General features: G+C 43.5%; 1 protein-coding gene across 1 annotated transcript in view; it reads left to right on the top strand.

The window, feature by feature from the left end:
- Window positions 1-16,101, top strand: part of LOC140734498 (serine/threonine-protein kinase 26-like) — a 111,963-nt gene that overhangs the window by 46,669 nt on the left and 49,193 nt on the right. Inside the window, exon 2 of the mRNA XM_073058540.1 lies at window positions 11,004-11,234. Within this exon, the coding sequence (XP_072914641.1) occupies window positions 11,004-11,234 (231 nt within the window). The remainder of the gene's footprint in view (window positions 1-11,003; window positions 11,235-16,101) is intronic.

The raw sequence follows: 16,101 nt of genomic DNA, 5'->3' as shown, positions 1-16,101 counted from the left end.
ACCTGGATCTCATTGTACTTCCCCTTTTCCTAACTTGACTCCATTTAGATAGTAATCTGCCTTCCTGTTCTTGCCACCAAAGTGGATAACCTCACATTTATCCACATTAAACTGCATCTGCCGTACATTTGCCCACTCACCCAACCTGTCCAAGTCACCCTGCATTCTCATAACATCTTCCTGACATTTCACACTGCCACCCAGCTTTGTGTCATCAGCAAATTTGCTAATGTTACTTTTAATCCCTTCATCTAAATCATTAATGTATATTGTAAACAGCTGCGGTCCCAGCACCGAACCTTGCGGTACCCCACTGGTCACAGCCTGCCATTCCGAAAGGGACCCGTTAATCGCTACTCTTTGTTTCCTGTCAGCCAGCCAATTTTCAATCCATGTCAGTACTCTGCCCCCAGTACCATGTGCCCTAATTTTGCCCAATAATCTCCTATGTGGGACTTTATCAAAAGCTTTCTGGAATTCCAGGTACACTACATCCACTGGCTCTCCCTTGTCCATTTTCATAGTTACGTCCTCAAAAAACTCCAAAAGATTAGTCAAGCATGATTTTCCCTTCATAAATCCATGCTGACTCGGACTGATCCTTCTACTGCTATCCAAATGTGTCATAATTTCCTCTTTTATAATTGACTCCAGCATCTTTCCCACCACTGACGTCAGGCTAACCGGTCTATAATTCCCTGTTTTCTCTCTCCCTCCTTTCTTGAAAAGTGGGACAACATTAGCCACCCTTCAGTCAGCTGGAACTGTTCCTGAATCTATAGAACATTGGAAAATGATTACCAATGCGTCCACAATTTCTAGAGCCACCTCTTTAAGTACCCTGGGATGCAGACCATCAGGCTTCAGACTCAACAGTCTATCCAACATCGTTTCTTGCCTAATATAAATTTCCTTCATTTCATCCTTTACCGTAGTTCCTTTGACCACTATTACATCTGGGAGATTGTTTGTGTCTTCCCTAGTGAAGACAGATCCAAAGTACTTGTTCAGCTCGTCTGCCATTTCCTTGTTCCCCATAATAAATTCACCCGTTTCTGTCTTCAATGGTCCAATTTTGGTCTTAATTATTTTTTTGCTGTTCACATACCTAAAGAAGCTTTTACAATCCTCCTTTATATTCTTGGCTAGTTTACCTTCGTACCTCATTTTTTCTTGGCGTATTGCCTTTTTTGTTATCTTCTGTTGCTCTTTCAAAGCTTCCCAGTCTTCTGGTTTCCCATTCATCTTTGCTATGTTATACTTCTCTTTTATTTTTATACTGCCCTTTACTTCCCTCGTCAGCCACAGCCGCCCCTTACTCCCCTTAGGATCTTTCTTCCTCTTTGGAATGAACTGATCTTGCACCTTCTGCATTATTCCCAGAAATACCTGCCATTGTTGTTCCACTGTCTTCCCTGCTAGGATATTGTTCCATTGAACTTTGGCCAGCTCCTCCCTCATAGCTCCATAGTTCCCTTTGTTCAACTGTAATACTGACACATCCGATTTTCCCTTCTCCTTCTCAAATTGTAGGTTAAAACATATATTATGGTCACTACCTGCTAATGGTTCCTTTACCTCCAGGTCCCTGATCAAATCCGGTTCATTGCTGATGCCTTCCTACCTCACCTTCTGTCTCTCAAGAAGTTATTCATTTATGCTGTCACTGCCCTTCATCTACCAGAAGCCAGTACTTTGCTGACTGATCAACAGCTTGCTGACAGGTTTGTTGCCACAAGGCAGGAAATAATACACTGTGTTGTTTTTGCCGTGTGATCTACTCACTTAATATTCCTGTTCCTGTGCCTATTGCCTCTAAACTCCTTCCTTTCTTTGCCCCGTCTCACCAGATTTGAACTCTGCCCATTTCTCTCCAAGACTACTCCTCAACCTTCCCTTCCTTTTGCCTCAATGCTGAAGGTCAGTCAGTCGCTTTCCTTTTCCTGATCCTCTCCAACTCCATATTCAACTGTAGCACTTTCTCCAAGCTCTTCATCCCTCCCTCCATTCTCTCTTCTTATAACACCAGTTGAAATGCATTAAAAGGTTAAAACCACATTATTTTATACAACTTCAAGGTTCATTGACTAGAAGCCCTCTGGTCCATCTTTACTGGAATGCCCAAAGTTGGCATTTAAGGTGAGGCATCAGTTCAGAATAATCCTTTGTTATTACATATCATGAAAGTTGAGGATTGGGCAACAAGTTTTACAATTATCCTTACAAATGCCACCTGTGCATTCTCTCACCTTGGCATCCTAAACTTTTCTGAGAATGACCCTCGGGTTCTCTAGGAATTCACAGTAGAACTGCTGCCTCACAGCTTTGGGAATCCAAGTCCAACCATTGTTTCAGGTGCTGTTTATGTGGAGTTTGCATGTTCTTTCTGTGACATCGTGGCTTTTCTCTGGGCACCCTGGTTTCCTCCCATATCCCAAGGAAAGGAAGGGGCTGTCATAGTAAGAAGGTGGGGGGAGGGGGGGAAGCAGTACAAGGTGGTAGGTGATGGGTAAAACTGGGGGAGGGGATGAAGTAAAGAGCTGGGAAGTATTTGGTGAAAGTGATGAGGGGATGGAGAAGGGGAAATCTGATGGGCGAGGATAGAAGACAGTCGAAGAAAGGGAAGGGGAGGAGCACCAGAGGGAGGTGATGACCAGGTAAGGAGGTAAGGTAAGCGAGGGGAATGGTGAAGGAGAGGGGGTAGGGCAATTCGAGAAATTGATCTTCATGCCATCAGGTTGGAGGCCTCATTGCAGCAGTAGAGAAGGCCATGGATTGACGTGTCAGAATGGGAATGGGAAGTGGAAATAAAATTGATGACTTCCGGGAGATCCAGCTTTTTCTGGTGGACAGAACGTAGGTGCTTGGCAAAGCGATCTCCCAGTCCACGTCGTATCTCACCAATATACAGGAGGCCACACCGGGAGCACCGGATACAGTAGATGACCTCAACAGACTCAGGTGAAGTGTCACCTCACCTGGAAGGACTGCTTGTGGCCCTGAATGGTAGTGAGGGACAGGGTGTAGGGGCAGGTGTAGCACTTGCTCCACTTGCAAGGATTAAGTGCCAGGAGGGAAATCATTGTGGAGGGAGGAATGGACAAGGGAGTTGTGTAGGGAAGGATCCCTGTGGAAAGCGGAAAGTGGGGGAGGGAAAGATATGCTTGGTGGTGGGATCCCATTGGAGATGGCAGAAGTTATGGAGCAAGATGCAGAGGCCAGTGGGATGGTGGGCAAAGGCAAGAGGAACCCTACCCCTCGTGTGGCGTCAGGAGGACGGGATGAGGGTGGATGTGCGCGAAATGGAAAGACTAGTTGGTTTGTCTGGATTGGAGTTCCCAATCAGAGCCCATTCCCAGAACTCGGATACCACTGGGAGTGAGAGTAACAGGAAAGACAGGCGCTTTCCTTTGCTTGGAGCTGGGGCACGTAATAGTGCAGCTCAGGGACAGCCCCCACCCCCCCCCCCCCCCCCACAATGTCTCTACTGAGTAAGGTGGCCAAATGAAGTAATCCCTTCCTGCATGCGATCCCTGTCTCCCCCCCCCCCCCCCCATCCCCTGCCTGTTTATGTGTCTGTCTAAAAGCCTCTTCATTGTTGCTTTCATATCAGCTTCCACCACCTACCTTTGGCAGCAAGTCCCAGGAACTTAACAGTGTGGAAATACTTAGCCCTCTTACCATAAGCTACGCCCTCTAGTATTTGTCAGTTCTACCCTGGGGAAGATCTTCTCAGTATTATCCTACCTATGCTTGCCATAAGCATATAAACCATCTCCCTCAGCCTCAAATCTCCACAGAGCGCAATCCAATTCTATTAGGTCTCCCCGTATAGTTAACTCTTCAGTCCAGGAGGATCCCGGTGAACCTCCTCTGCACTCTTTCCAAAGCCTCCATGTCCTTCTTGTGATGTGCTGACTGTAAATGAACACAATAATCCAAATGTGGCCTGAAAATGTTACAAAGCTACAAAATGGCTTCCACTGTCTGCACCTAGTGACTGTAAACAGACTTGTATGCCACATCTCAATAGCTATGATTGTATTGCCTTCGGGGAGAGGCATTTCTGCTTGGACAAGTCAGAACTTGAAATCTCACCCAAATAAATCAGGAGCATGGTTTCAGGGAGGGGCACAAAAGGAGAAGTACAGAATTGACAGATAGTAAACAAAACTCTTTGAAGTATATAGTGTGAGCACCGAGCAATAAATGCAAGAAGGCACCTTGGATGTGGGCCCATCTTGGAAGTGGCATAACACAGCCTGAAAATTTGGGACGTGAACTTGCATTGTGGATGAGAATTTGTTCTTTTCAAAGTTCAAAGTACATTTATTACCTGAGTACGTATACTATGTACACCCTGAGGTTTGTCTCTGTACAGGCAGCCACAAAACAAAGAAACCCAACAGCACCCATTTTAAAAAAAAGAAAACCCATCTAATGTGCAAAAGTAATGAATATACAGTGCAAACTTTTTAAAAGTCAGCAGATTACATTCAGAACTAAAGTTCATGAAAGTGAGTTCATGGCCACAAAGCCGCTCCAGGAACCCATTAGTTGCAGGCCACAGCTTCAGTTCTTTGCAGAGATGAGTAACCCTCTGCAAGCAGCAACCTGAACACCAGCTGATTGCTCCCTCCAGCTACGACACCCTAACCACTTAAATCGGCCAGAGATAGGCTTGTTCCTCACTCTCGGGCGCAGGCCTTGCTGCCTCAATTCGGCCTGCATCCAGTCTTTCCAATCAGTCAAACATTGGCTCATTCCTCCCTCTTGGGGCTTATGTTCCACCACTTCAGCTCTGCCTGGCGTCAGATCTGCTCCAAGTCCACTCCAGCGTGGCCAAACTTTGGCTCATTCCTTGTTCTTGGGCCTGGGCCCAGCTGCCTCGATTTGGCCCATACACACCATGCCACAACTGTCCTGCACCTTCAAAACTTCAGTTCACACCGCAAAAATGGCAAGCAGTACAGGCGGATCAAAATCTTAACTCCGAAAGGGAAGTTACAGGCTATTGATTGCATTGATCTGATCATTGTTCAGAAAAATTGTGATTAATAGAGTACAGTCGGCTCTCCTTATCCACGGGGGATTGGTTCCGGGACGCCCCGCGGATACCAAAAATCGCGGATGCTCGTCCCTTATTTAACCTGGCTCAGTGTGGTGGTCTTTAGGACCCAGCAGAACCCCGGACTTTATTTAACCTGGCTCAGTGCGATGGACTTTAGGACCCAGCAGAACCCCGGAATTTATGTAACTTGTCTCAGTGCGGTGGACTTTAGGACCCAGCAGATCCCCGGAGTTTATTTAACCTGTCTCATTGTGGTGGACTTTAGGAGCTGGCGCAACTTTGATTCCGCAAAGTTTCTGTTCACAAAAATAATCACGATCACGAATGAAAATAAGGTGGAAGTAATAAAGCGATCAGAAAGAGGTGAAATGCCATCAGTCATTGGAAAAGAGTTAGGCTACAGTCGGTCAACGATCGGAACAATTTTAATGGAGCTTGTGAAAGGCTCTGCCCCAATGAAAGCAACACAGTGGTTTAATTATTGAAATATGTATGTTTCTTAAGTGCTTTATATGCATAGAAAGGTAAAATATATACTTTATACTAAGAAAAACGTTTTACTAACGGACGCTAAACAATACCAGATGTACCTGTTCCGACTTCAAATCGGACTTAAAGACGGACTCAGGAATGGAACTCATTCATAACCCGGGGACTGCCTGTACTTTTAAATCATCTCTAGATTACTTATAATACCTAATACAATGTAAATGCTATGTAAATAGTTGTTATACTGTATTGTTTAGGGAATAATGCCAAGAAAAAATAGTCTCTACATGCTCAAACAATGAGTGCTGGAGAGAGAACTTCCGTGTTTTCCTGATCCGCAGTTGGTTGAATCCGCGCATGCAGAACCCGTGGATAAGGAGGGCTGACTGTAGTTAGTAGTTTAGTTTGCTGCCAGTATGGCGACACTGAGATTCAACGGCGCATCTTAAACTAAACCATTGTTCTGTCTGAACAATGGGTAAGGCACAGGATATTTTGAAGGCCATTTCACATGACAATTCTCCTCCCTTTAATCTTCAGGTTTTAGATTTAAGGATTTTTTTAAAATGGGGTGTGGAACAAAATGAATTGGCAAAGCAGTCACTTAAAAATTCAAAGCTGTACCTGGAGCTTGTAGATACTTATCACAATAAATACATTTACACAGATAAACACAGATTTAATATAAGTGTTTGATACTTGAAAACTTCTTGGAGACAGGAGTGCCTTGACATTGGTAATGGAAGCAGAAGGCCATTTGACCCCTCAACTCTGATTGACCATTAAACAACACCAAGAATGACTTTTTAACCTTGTCACTACTTTTCCTGCATTAAATGCACATTGCTTGATTCCTTAAGTAATTCAGAGTCTATCGGTATCCCTTTCAAGTATACTCAGTGACAGAAACTCAACCACCCTCTTACCAAATTTGATGAGCTCAAGTTAATATACATTATCTTCAGTCTGCCATGACCTAATTGCCATGTACCCACCTGCCCAGATCTCCCCTGGAGCCTCTGTATCCTCCCAATCCACATTGTAGACCAGCTTTAAATCATCAGCAGACCTGGATAGATCGGCCCCCTTGTTCAAATGAGCTTCCCTTCCTGAGTATGACCTCATTTATTTTCTCCTGATCACCAATCCATGTGGCTTTCCTCCTTCCCAACCCAAGCATTGTTCTAACTTCACAAGTCATTCTGAGCATCCAAACACACCAAATCCACTGGTTCCTCTGTATCTATTCTGTGAATTGCAATCTGTTCCCTTCAGATTAAGGACCTTGAGAAGAAAATGAAACACAAGCTTTCCAAGTTTGCTGCTGATATGGAGATAGGTGGAAGGACACGTTATGATAAGGATATTGTATACTGCATTTGGGATGCAGGTAGATGGAGTGATTGGGTGATATCCTGGAAAAGGGGAGTTTAATGTGTGGAAGTGTCAGGCCATGCATTTGAGTGAGAGAAATCAAAAGGTGGGTTATTATCTAATTGGAGGGAGAGAAGCCATAAATGATTAAAGTTTAGTAAGATCTATTTGTTCCAGTGCATGAATCAGCTACATATTAGTGGGCAGGTCCAGTAGCTATGGATATAAATAACGTGTTGGCCTTTATTGCTGAGAGGTTGGTATATAAGAATAGGAAGGTCTCCTTACAGTTGAACAGGTGACCACAAAGGAAATACTCTGCACAGTTTTTGTCCTGTTCCTGAATAAAATGATATAGTTGCTTTGGCAGAAGTCCTAAAAGAGATTTGTCAGGCTAACAAAATTGGTTAGATAGTTTGGGCCTGTTCTTAGGAGATTAGAATACTGTAATGAGGGATGATCTTATTCCAAAAGGGCATTGCAGGGTAGATGCTGAGATGGTTTCGCTAGTGGGAGAGTTGTAACAAGGTGACATACCACTGGAGGCTGGTCAGGTGTGCATGAATATTTAGAAGACAGAGGAATTGTCACAGAAGAGGATTTGAGACCACCATGGTGAAGCCAAGATCATATTGAATGGTGAAACAGATTTGAGGGAGTCAGTGGCCTATTCCAGCTTCTGTTTTCTAGTTGGGGAAAAAAGGATTTGTGAACTCTAATGTGTAAGAATAGACTTGGGAGTAATCATTGGCACAATTTTGGAAAGTGGTTGTTTCTTGCAGTCTGTAATGCTTGATTTCTTGGTGTCCCTCAGTTTATTGACATGCATTAAAAAGTTCAGGAGACAGCCAGTGTGTGCTCACTGTGATTCCTGTCTCCTGAACCTGCATTTTTTATTTCTGTCTGTGTTGTGGTGTAGGTGGTGTCACGACCCTTGGTTAGCACCTCCAAGTGAAATTACAGTCCCAGATCTTTGTAGGAAAGGTGGTCCCAATCAACTCCCAATGTGGAAGGAAGATACTTTGGCCTTTTTAGTCAGTCAGGAGAATGATTACATTCCCCAACCTATTTCCCTGTCACCTATTGTCCCCACATTCCCATCAGTTCCATCTGGATTCTACCACTGGTGTACATGCTATTTTGAATTTACAGTGGCTAGTTATCTACAACCCACATGTAATTGGTATGTGGGATGGAATGTGAGCACAAATGAATATCATCGCAGAGAAGCTGCAAATTCCATGCAGACAATACCAGAGGTTAGGATTGAACGCAGGATCACTGGAAATAAGACCATAGGTATAGGAGCAGAATTGGGCCATTTGGCCCATTGAGTCTGCTCCACCATTTCATCATGGCTGATCCATTTTTCCTCTCGGCCCCAATCTCCTGCCTCTTCCCCCCCCCCCCCCCCCACATCCTTTCATGCCCTGACTAATTAAGAATCCAACAACTTCTGCCTTAAATATACATAAAATCTTAGAGTCCACAGTGCCCTGTGGCAAAGAATTCCACAGATTCACCACTCTCTGGCTAAAGAAATTCCTCCTCAGCTCTGTTCTAAAAACACACACATCTATTCTGAGGGTGTGTCCTCTGTTCTTGGATTCTCCCACCACAGTAAACATCCTTTCCACATCCACTCTATCAAGGCCTTTAACCTTTTCATAGATTTCAATGAGGATACCCCTCATTCTTCTGAACTTCTGTAAATCCAGGCCCAGAGCCATCAGACACTTTTCAGATGACAAGCCGTTCAAACCTGGAGTCATTTTCATGAACCTCCTTTGAGGTGTGAGGAAGCAGCTCCTCTCACTGTGCCACTTTGCAGATATCTGTGCTTGCCTCTCCTCTTCCTCGCATACTTGTACCCTTGGGTGCTTTATCCTCATTACTAATAGCATTCTGCTTTCACTGCCTTTTTAAAGTATGGATTCCGTCAGCTGGCAATGCTTTTGAAAACAGACATCATACTCAAAGTGAGTACTTTTACCTCACTGCATGTTGCCCAAAGCCGAAACAATGTTTTTCTGGGACAGAGATTTTAATCTGTTTCATTTATTTTTTCTCAAAAAAAATTTGATTGGCATTTAAGTTTTAAGGCCTTGGATCTGACCCTTATCGCAACACAACCAGAAACATCATTAGAGTGTTGCATTCAAAATGTAATGAGCTTCCAGTGTTCAAGTGCACTTCTTGGATTGTTATACTTGGAACTGACTTCTAACTACATATATGGTTATGATTTCCTTGGTAGCTCTGGATGTCTGGAGATTGGCATCTCCTGAGCACCAGGACATTTTGGATTTGATAAGGCACCTTTGTCTTTGCAAACTCTGCCTTAGCGCAGGTTGTGATTCAGCCAGGCTCAGGTACCTTCATTTTTCACATGTCACTCCTAACACCCATAAGGTCATTAGGTAATTGTCTAATTCTGCTCTTGGTTCATTCATCCAAAAGGAACATTTTCCAGTTGCCGCAACCTCTTAACAAACTATTTGGCTCTACCGAGAAGTCAGTCACAGAGAAGATATTGGCTTCAGGGAAATCTATGCAGGCATTAATGTGTTCAAACAATTAATGATATACTTTTTGTTTTGAACCATCACATAAGGAATTATAAAGTTGAGTTAAGAAAGTGGCCTCCATGAATTTCTCTTGTAATTTTGAAATTCATTTTCTGATCATGTATATGAATTCCACAGAGGGCAATTCTCTCTCAATTTGTCATGTTGGTAATTAAGAAACCTATTGAAGTGAGCGAAGCTCAACCAGTATGGGTACCCGCAGTGCATTTGCTTAGTGATTAGATTGGATGATTAGATAATGATAAACAAAACAAAAAACAATATTATAAAATGTGTAAGAACTCCAGTCAGAAGGTCAAAGACTGAAGCTGGGAAGTCCCGAGGAAGAGGCCCAAAGATTGAATTGTGTGTCTGGGCCAGAGACTAGAGGTTGAACGCCTGATGTCTGAGAGTCTTGGACCAAGGAGTGGACACTTAGAGGAATGTGTCTTGGGTTGGAGGTCTGTCAGTGTGTGTGAGGTAGTGGGAGGATCGGAAGATGGGAAAAGTGCTTGTTTTGCTGCTGTTGTCTTGTTTTGTTCTGTTGTTATTGGTGCTGGTGGTATTCCACTGAAGAGTGTGAGCATACCATGCTGGTGCAGGAATGTGTCGAGGCACTCGCTTACTGCCCTAGCGCATCCTTGGGTATATTGGTTCTTAAAACAAGTAGTGTATTTCTCTGTATGTTTTGATGTACATGTGATAAATAAATCTGAATCTAGATCCGAAAAATTCCCCGGTTGTCACTTTAATTCTGAAGGGTCACATTGTGATCATCTACTGGTGAACATTCAGCAATGAAGTGCTTTATCTCTTTGTTAATTTATGTAATTTCTCGCCATGTGCCACAACCAACTAATGCCAGGATTTCTTACATTTCCTACTTTGTTCTGGATGACTAGAGATGGAACCTATATTTCAGGACCAAGTTGATCAGAATAATTCAGAAGTGTTTTGAATTAATTCACAGTTGGTCTTGGATCATGTTTATGTCTCTGCTATTGCAGAAGTATGTTAAAATCAGTGTATTGGCTCATCAGTGAAATATTACACATTATGTCAGTTGTAAGTGGGGAGTTTTATTTTACATTTTGATGTGGGTGTTGCTAGCTCGGTGTGAGGCTGGAATTGAACTGTTAACATCAGTATTTGGCTTGCTGATGGTCCTAAGTTTCTGGAGAGGAACCATTCCTGGGGAAGATTTTCTTCAGCGAAATTTTACAGAATTGCCAAAACTGTGTGATGCCGACAGGATCAAAAAATAGATTTGTAATGCATAACCGCAAGCGTCAGTGGGGTTATGGTTTTAAAAAAATTAAATTACTGTTCCAAAAGTTTAAACTAAAGTATAAAACTTTGGGAGGCAAAAGTGAAGATAATGGTATCAGATTTTGTGATTTTGGAGTTCACAGGTTTGGGAGCTGCAGTAAATGTACATGATATCGGTCAGATCACACCACTCAACGAATCTAATCCTACCAATGTTGTCCCTCTGTTTTCAGAATCATCGGGCAGACCCTGAAGGACTGTTCACCAAACTGGAACGGATTGGGAAGGGGTCTTTTGGAGAAGTCTTCAAAGGAATTGATAACCGGACACAGCAAGTAGTTGCTATCAAGATTATTGACCTAGAAGAAGCTGAGGATGAGATTGAAGATATCCAACAGGAGATAACTGTGCTCAGCCAGTGCGATAGTCCTTATGTAACCAAATATTTTGGATCATATTTAAAGGTAAAGAATAAACTGTACTTTACAGGAGCAGAACTAAAAATTTCAGCAGAGGTTGAGCTGAATATAATGAATTAATCTATTGTACTGATGTCAACAGTTTAACAGGAGCTTTCTACTTTAATCCCATTTCCCTTTATCTTTTTCCTTTTACAAGGAGTTGTGTGTTCTTTTATAAATTCAAATGCAATACTTGGTACAGCACTTTATGTTGCAGCTAACCTTTTCAAGACAAAATCTTCCTTTGTTTTGCTAGAACTCATTGAGTTCTCCTCTTTCCAATTTACTAACAAAATCATCCTGACCTAAGCACCTTCACAACTCTGGTTACTCTGGGAGAATGCCTAACTCTTCGAGTCTCTCTTCAAACCAGTCATGCCAGTTTCTTTTCTATCTCCGCAGACTTGAATTGAGTGTGATCAGGAGCTGCATTCATCTGTCAGTTGGGTTCACTCCTGAGTGACACTGGTAGTAGGTGCGGTAGATTGAATATAATGAGGGGAAACATGCCATGTCACTTCAGGAGAAATGGAGTAAGATTTGTTAAAGGATAAAATGATACTGAGGGAAAGTGGCAGCTGGACGTTGGGGGCACATTTATTCTAGGAGGGTTTACTATCAGAGAACTGAATACATGCATTGGACCAAAGTCCTATCTGCTTGAGGCATCACCGCAAAGAGCATGGTAGTTCTCCAGATAGCTTGGCCAATATTTAGCCCACAAGCTGCCAGACTTGCTCTTGCTGCATCACACGTATCCTTCAGTATATGTATAAACCTGGGCCTCTGTACCTCCCTCTGCAACTAGATCCTTGACTTCCTCATTGGGGAACCACAGTCTGTGCAGATCTGAAATAACATCTCCTTGCTGACAGTCAAGGATGCGTGCTTAGCCCACTACTGTACTCTCTCTGTGCTCTCGATTATGTGGCGAGGCATCTATAAATTTGCCAAGGACACAACTATTGGCTGAATTTCAGATGGTGATGAATAGGCATATAGGAGCAAGGTAGATCAGCTGGTTGAGTGCTGTCGCAGTTGTCCTTGCACTCGAAGAACTGAATGTTGTCTCAGGAAATGGAAGTCAAAGGAACATTCAGTCCTCATTGAGGGACCAGAAGTGGAAAAGGTGAGCAGTTTCAGGTTCCTGGGTGTCAACATCTCAGAATTGATCCTGGGCCCAGTTTTGATGCAATTACGAAGAAGGCACAACAGCACCTATATTCCATTACCAGTTTGAGGAGAATTGATATGACACCAAAGACGCTCGCAAATTTCCACAGATGTGGCATAGGGAGCATTCTAACTCGTTGCATCACCATCTGCTATGGGGGGGAGGGAAAAGGGTAAGCAAGCTGTTTCCACTGACATTGGGTGAGATTAGAACTAGAGAACATAGGTTAAGAGTGAAAGGTGAAATATTTAAGGGGAAACGTCTTCACTCAGAGGGTGGTGAGAGTGTGGAACAAGCTACCAGCTGAACTGGTGGATATGGGTTCAATTTCAACATTTAAGAGGGGCTTGGATAGTTACATGGATGGGAGAGGTATGGAGAGCTATGGTCCAGGTGCAGCTCGATGGGACTAGGCAGAATAATAGCTTGGCATGGGCTGAAGGGCCTTTGCTGTGCTGTAATGCTTAATGACTGGTTCCTATTAAATCTCTGCCCTCTCATCTTAAACCACTGCTCTCCAGCTTTTGATTTTCCAGCGCTAGGAAACAGGCTGTGCATTCATCCTATATATGCTTTAGTTTTTTGATGTTCCTTTATAAGATAACCTCTCATTCTCCTCGGCACCAGTGAATAAAATCCAAGTTTGCAAAAGGGATGCGGTCCTCTGGCACAACTCCATCTTTCCAGTCAGGTTGTGTTTTCAACTTTGCTGTCAAACTTGGACCCTGTAATCTCTGATTTCCCCACAGTCGAAAAATCCGTTCACTTGAACTTGGTGGCTCCATAACTTGAAAGGATGGGGGAATTGCAAAGACTCTCAGTCCTCTGAGGGAGAAATTCATCTTCCAGTATGTGTTAATATGAATGAGGAAGCATTTGATGTCTCAGTAGGTGTAAAGGTGAATAAACCCTCAGAACTCAAGTTATGGAGTTATCCCCTCTGGTTCAAGAGCCTGACAGGTGAGAGGGAATAACTTCTTGAATCTGGTGGAGTGAGTCTTAAGGCTCCTGTTCCTTCTTCCAGATGCAGCAGTGAGAAGAGAGCATGGCCAAGGTGGTTGATGCTTTGTGGATATGCTCAATGGTGGGGAGGGCTGGGTCATATCCACTACTTTTGGTAGGATTTTCCATTCAAGGCAATTGGTGTTTCATTACCAGGCTGTGATGTAATATACTTACTGCCACATTTCTATAGAATTTTCTCAGAGTTTTAGATGTCATGCTGAATCTTTGCAAATACCTGAGGTAGTAGAGGAGCTATCGTGATTTTTTTTTCATAATTGCACTAACGTACTGGGCCCAGGACAGGTCCTCTCAAATGGTAACACCTCTGAAGTGATATCATTGGAGTGTTTTGCAGATGTCAAGGATGTTGTTGGCGGGTAGCACAGTACCATAGTGGTTAGTGTAATGCTTTACAGTGCCACTGTTGGGAGATCAGGGTTCAATTCCCACCGCTGTCTCAAAGGAGTTTGTACATTTCTCCACGTGTCCGTGTTGGTTTCCTCTACCATTCCAGAAGACGTGCAGGCATGCCGTGTTGGTGCAGGAAGTACGATGACACTTGTGGGCTGCCCCCAGCATGTCCTTGCACTGTGTTGGTCATTGACGCAAGCAGTGCATTTCACTGTATGTTTCTATGTGTATGACGCATAGAGTTAAGTGAGGAGAATACTCAGGTTACAGGAAGATATTGATCAGTTAGTAACACGTGGAAAGCAATGACAGATGGAATTTAATCCTGTAAATGTGAGCTGATATATTTTGAGAGGTCTAATAAGTCATTAATATAGAATGTAAGAAATTTTTAAAAGTGGGAAATTTAAAATAAAAATAGAAAATGATAGAAATACTTATGTAACACCCTGGGTCACCTCAGGCTCGCTCAGCTCGTTCTCGTCTAGGGGGAGCAGCCTTCGGCCCCGCCAAACTGGGTAATCAGCTTGTGTGGATGCTGTGTGATGTCCCCACCACGCCCAATAACAGACAGTACACCATATGCGATTAAATGATTACAATTTATAAAGATTACTGATGCACCATCAATAACTCTCAGAGACGTGAGGCGAGATATAGGCTTTTATTGGCTGGAAGAAAGAACAAGCAGCAAGTGACCACCACACTACATCCTGGAGACTGAGGCCAGGGCTGTGTCTCCAATCGCCTTTATACCGGGGTCTGTGGGAGGAGCCACAGAAGCAGTCAGCAGAGGGGCGTGTCCAGACAGGTATATGTAGTTCACCACAATTACTATAACTAAGTGATTAATAATGATACAGTATATATGAAGGAAAAGAAAATAAAGAAAAGGCGCCAAACTTATCAAAGTCCAAACCACTTCATGCACAACCGTTGGAGCTCAACTACTGAAGTCTTCTGGCCACCATTCGATCCCCTCGGAACTCCTTGACTCGCAGCTCAGGACCACCCGAAGTGGTCAACCAAGCACATCTATCCTCGTCTCCTTTCCTCACCGAACCTCCTGGCCTCGGACCCCCACTCGGGGTCCGTTCAATCGCCCAGTTTACAGCATCGCGCCCTCTCTCTCTCTCTCCCCCTCGCGCCGACTCCCCAAATCCCCGCCAATACTAGTTTACAGACCCAGAAGAGAGAATAACGTTAATCCCAATTGGTTAACAAATGAATACAATTCTCATTATCAGTAAATTTAACCTAAACAAAACTGCAAGAGAAAGCACATATCATAACAAAGAAGCAATTTTGATTAACATATGCAGTAACAAAAAAAGAAGGAAGAAACCCCCTCACAAAGAAGAAACCCCCTTACACTTAGATCAGACTCCAACCCTGGGTAGAGAAACAGCTAACATTTCATTCTGAAGTTCCTATTCTGTTGGGTCTTCTACTCTGTTTCTCTTCCCACATCTGAGGGGCGAGCTCCAATTTCCAATGTTTTCTGCAGTTAAAGTAGAATATAAATGATTGAGGTTCCCTCACTATTTCCTGAGATACCCCATTGTTTATAACCTACAAACCTGGAATAACTAATTTATTGCTGGCTTTCCTTTGTGATCCTGAGTTCTTGTGCACTTCTTTTAACGATAACCCTGTCAGTTACTTCCTCAAATAGCTTCTCAGAGATTTCCCTCTCCTTATACTGCAGTAGCTCCCTCATCATTTTACACTTCTTGAAATATCCAGCCTCCAAGAGTGTGTGCACTGTGGTGCAGCTGGTAGAGCTGCTGCTCACAGCTTCACAGACCCAGGCTTGATCTTCTGTTGGGTGCTGCCTGTTGGAGTTTGCATCTTCTCCCTGAGAACCACTAGGTGCTCTGGTTACCTACCACCTCCTAAAGGAAGTCAGTGGAAATTTGCAGTAGAGAGGAGGAGATTGGATAGCGGGTTTTAGCACCAATACCTAACATTCAAGTGAACCAGAATCTGATCTGTGTCCTCAGAATGGTTATCTCACTGAGAACCAGCACTCACACGTGTCCGTAGGTTGATGTGTCATCAGACATTGACAGAGGATGAGAGGTGACCTGATAGAGGTGTATAAGATGATGAGAAGCATTTATTGTGTAGATAGCCAGAGGCTTTTTCCCAGGGCTGAAATGGCTAGCACAACGGGGCATAGTTTTAAGGTGCTTGGAAGTAGGTGCAAGGGGAATGCCAGAGATAAGTTTTTCACACAGAGTGGTGGGTGCATGGAATGCACTGTCAGCAAAGGTGGTA

Source organism: Hemitrygon akajei, chromosome 10, assembly GCF_048418815.1.
Source record: "Hemitrygon akajei chromosome 10, sHemAka1.3, whole genome shotgun sequence".
In the NCBI taxonomy this organism is placed as follows: Eukaryota; Metazoa; Chordata; class Chondrichthyes; order Myliobatiformes; family Dasyatidae; genus Hemitrygon; species Hemitrygon akajei.
This window is presented reverse-complemented; position numbering and strand designations above follow the sequence as displayed.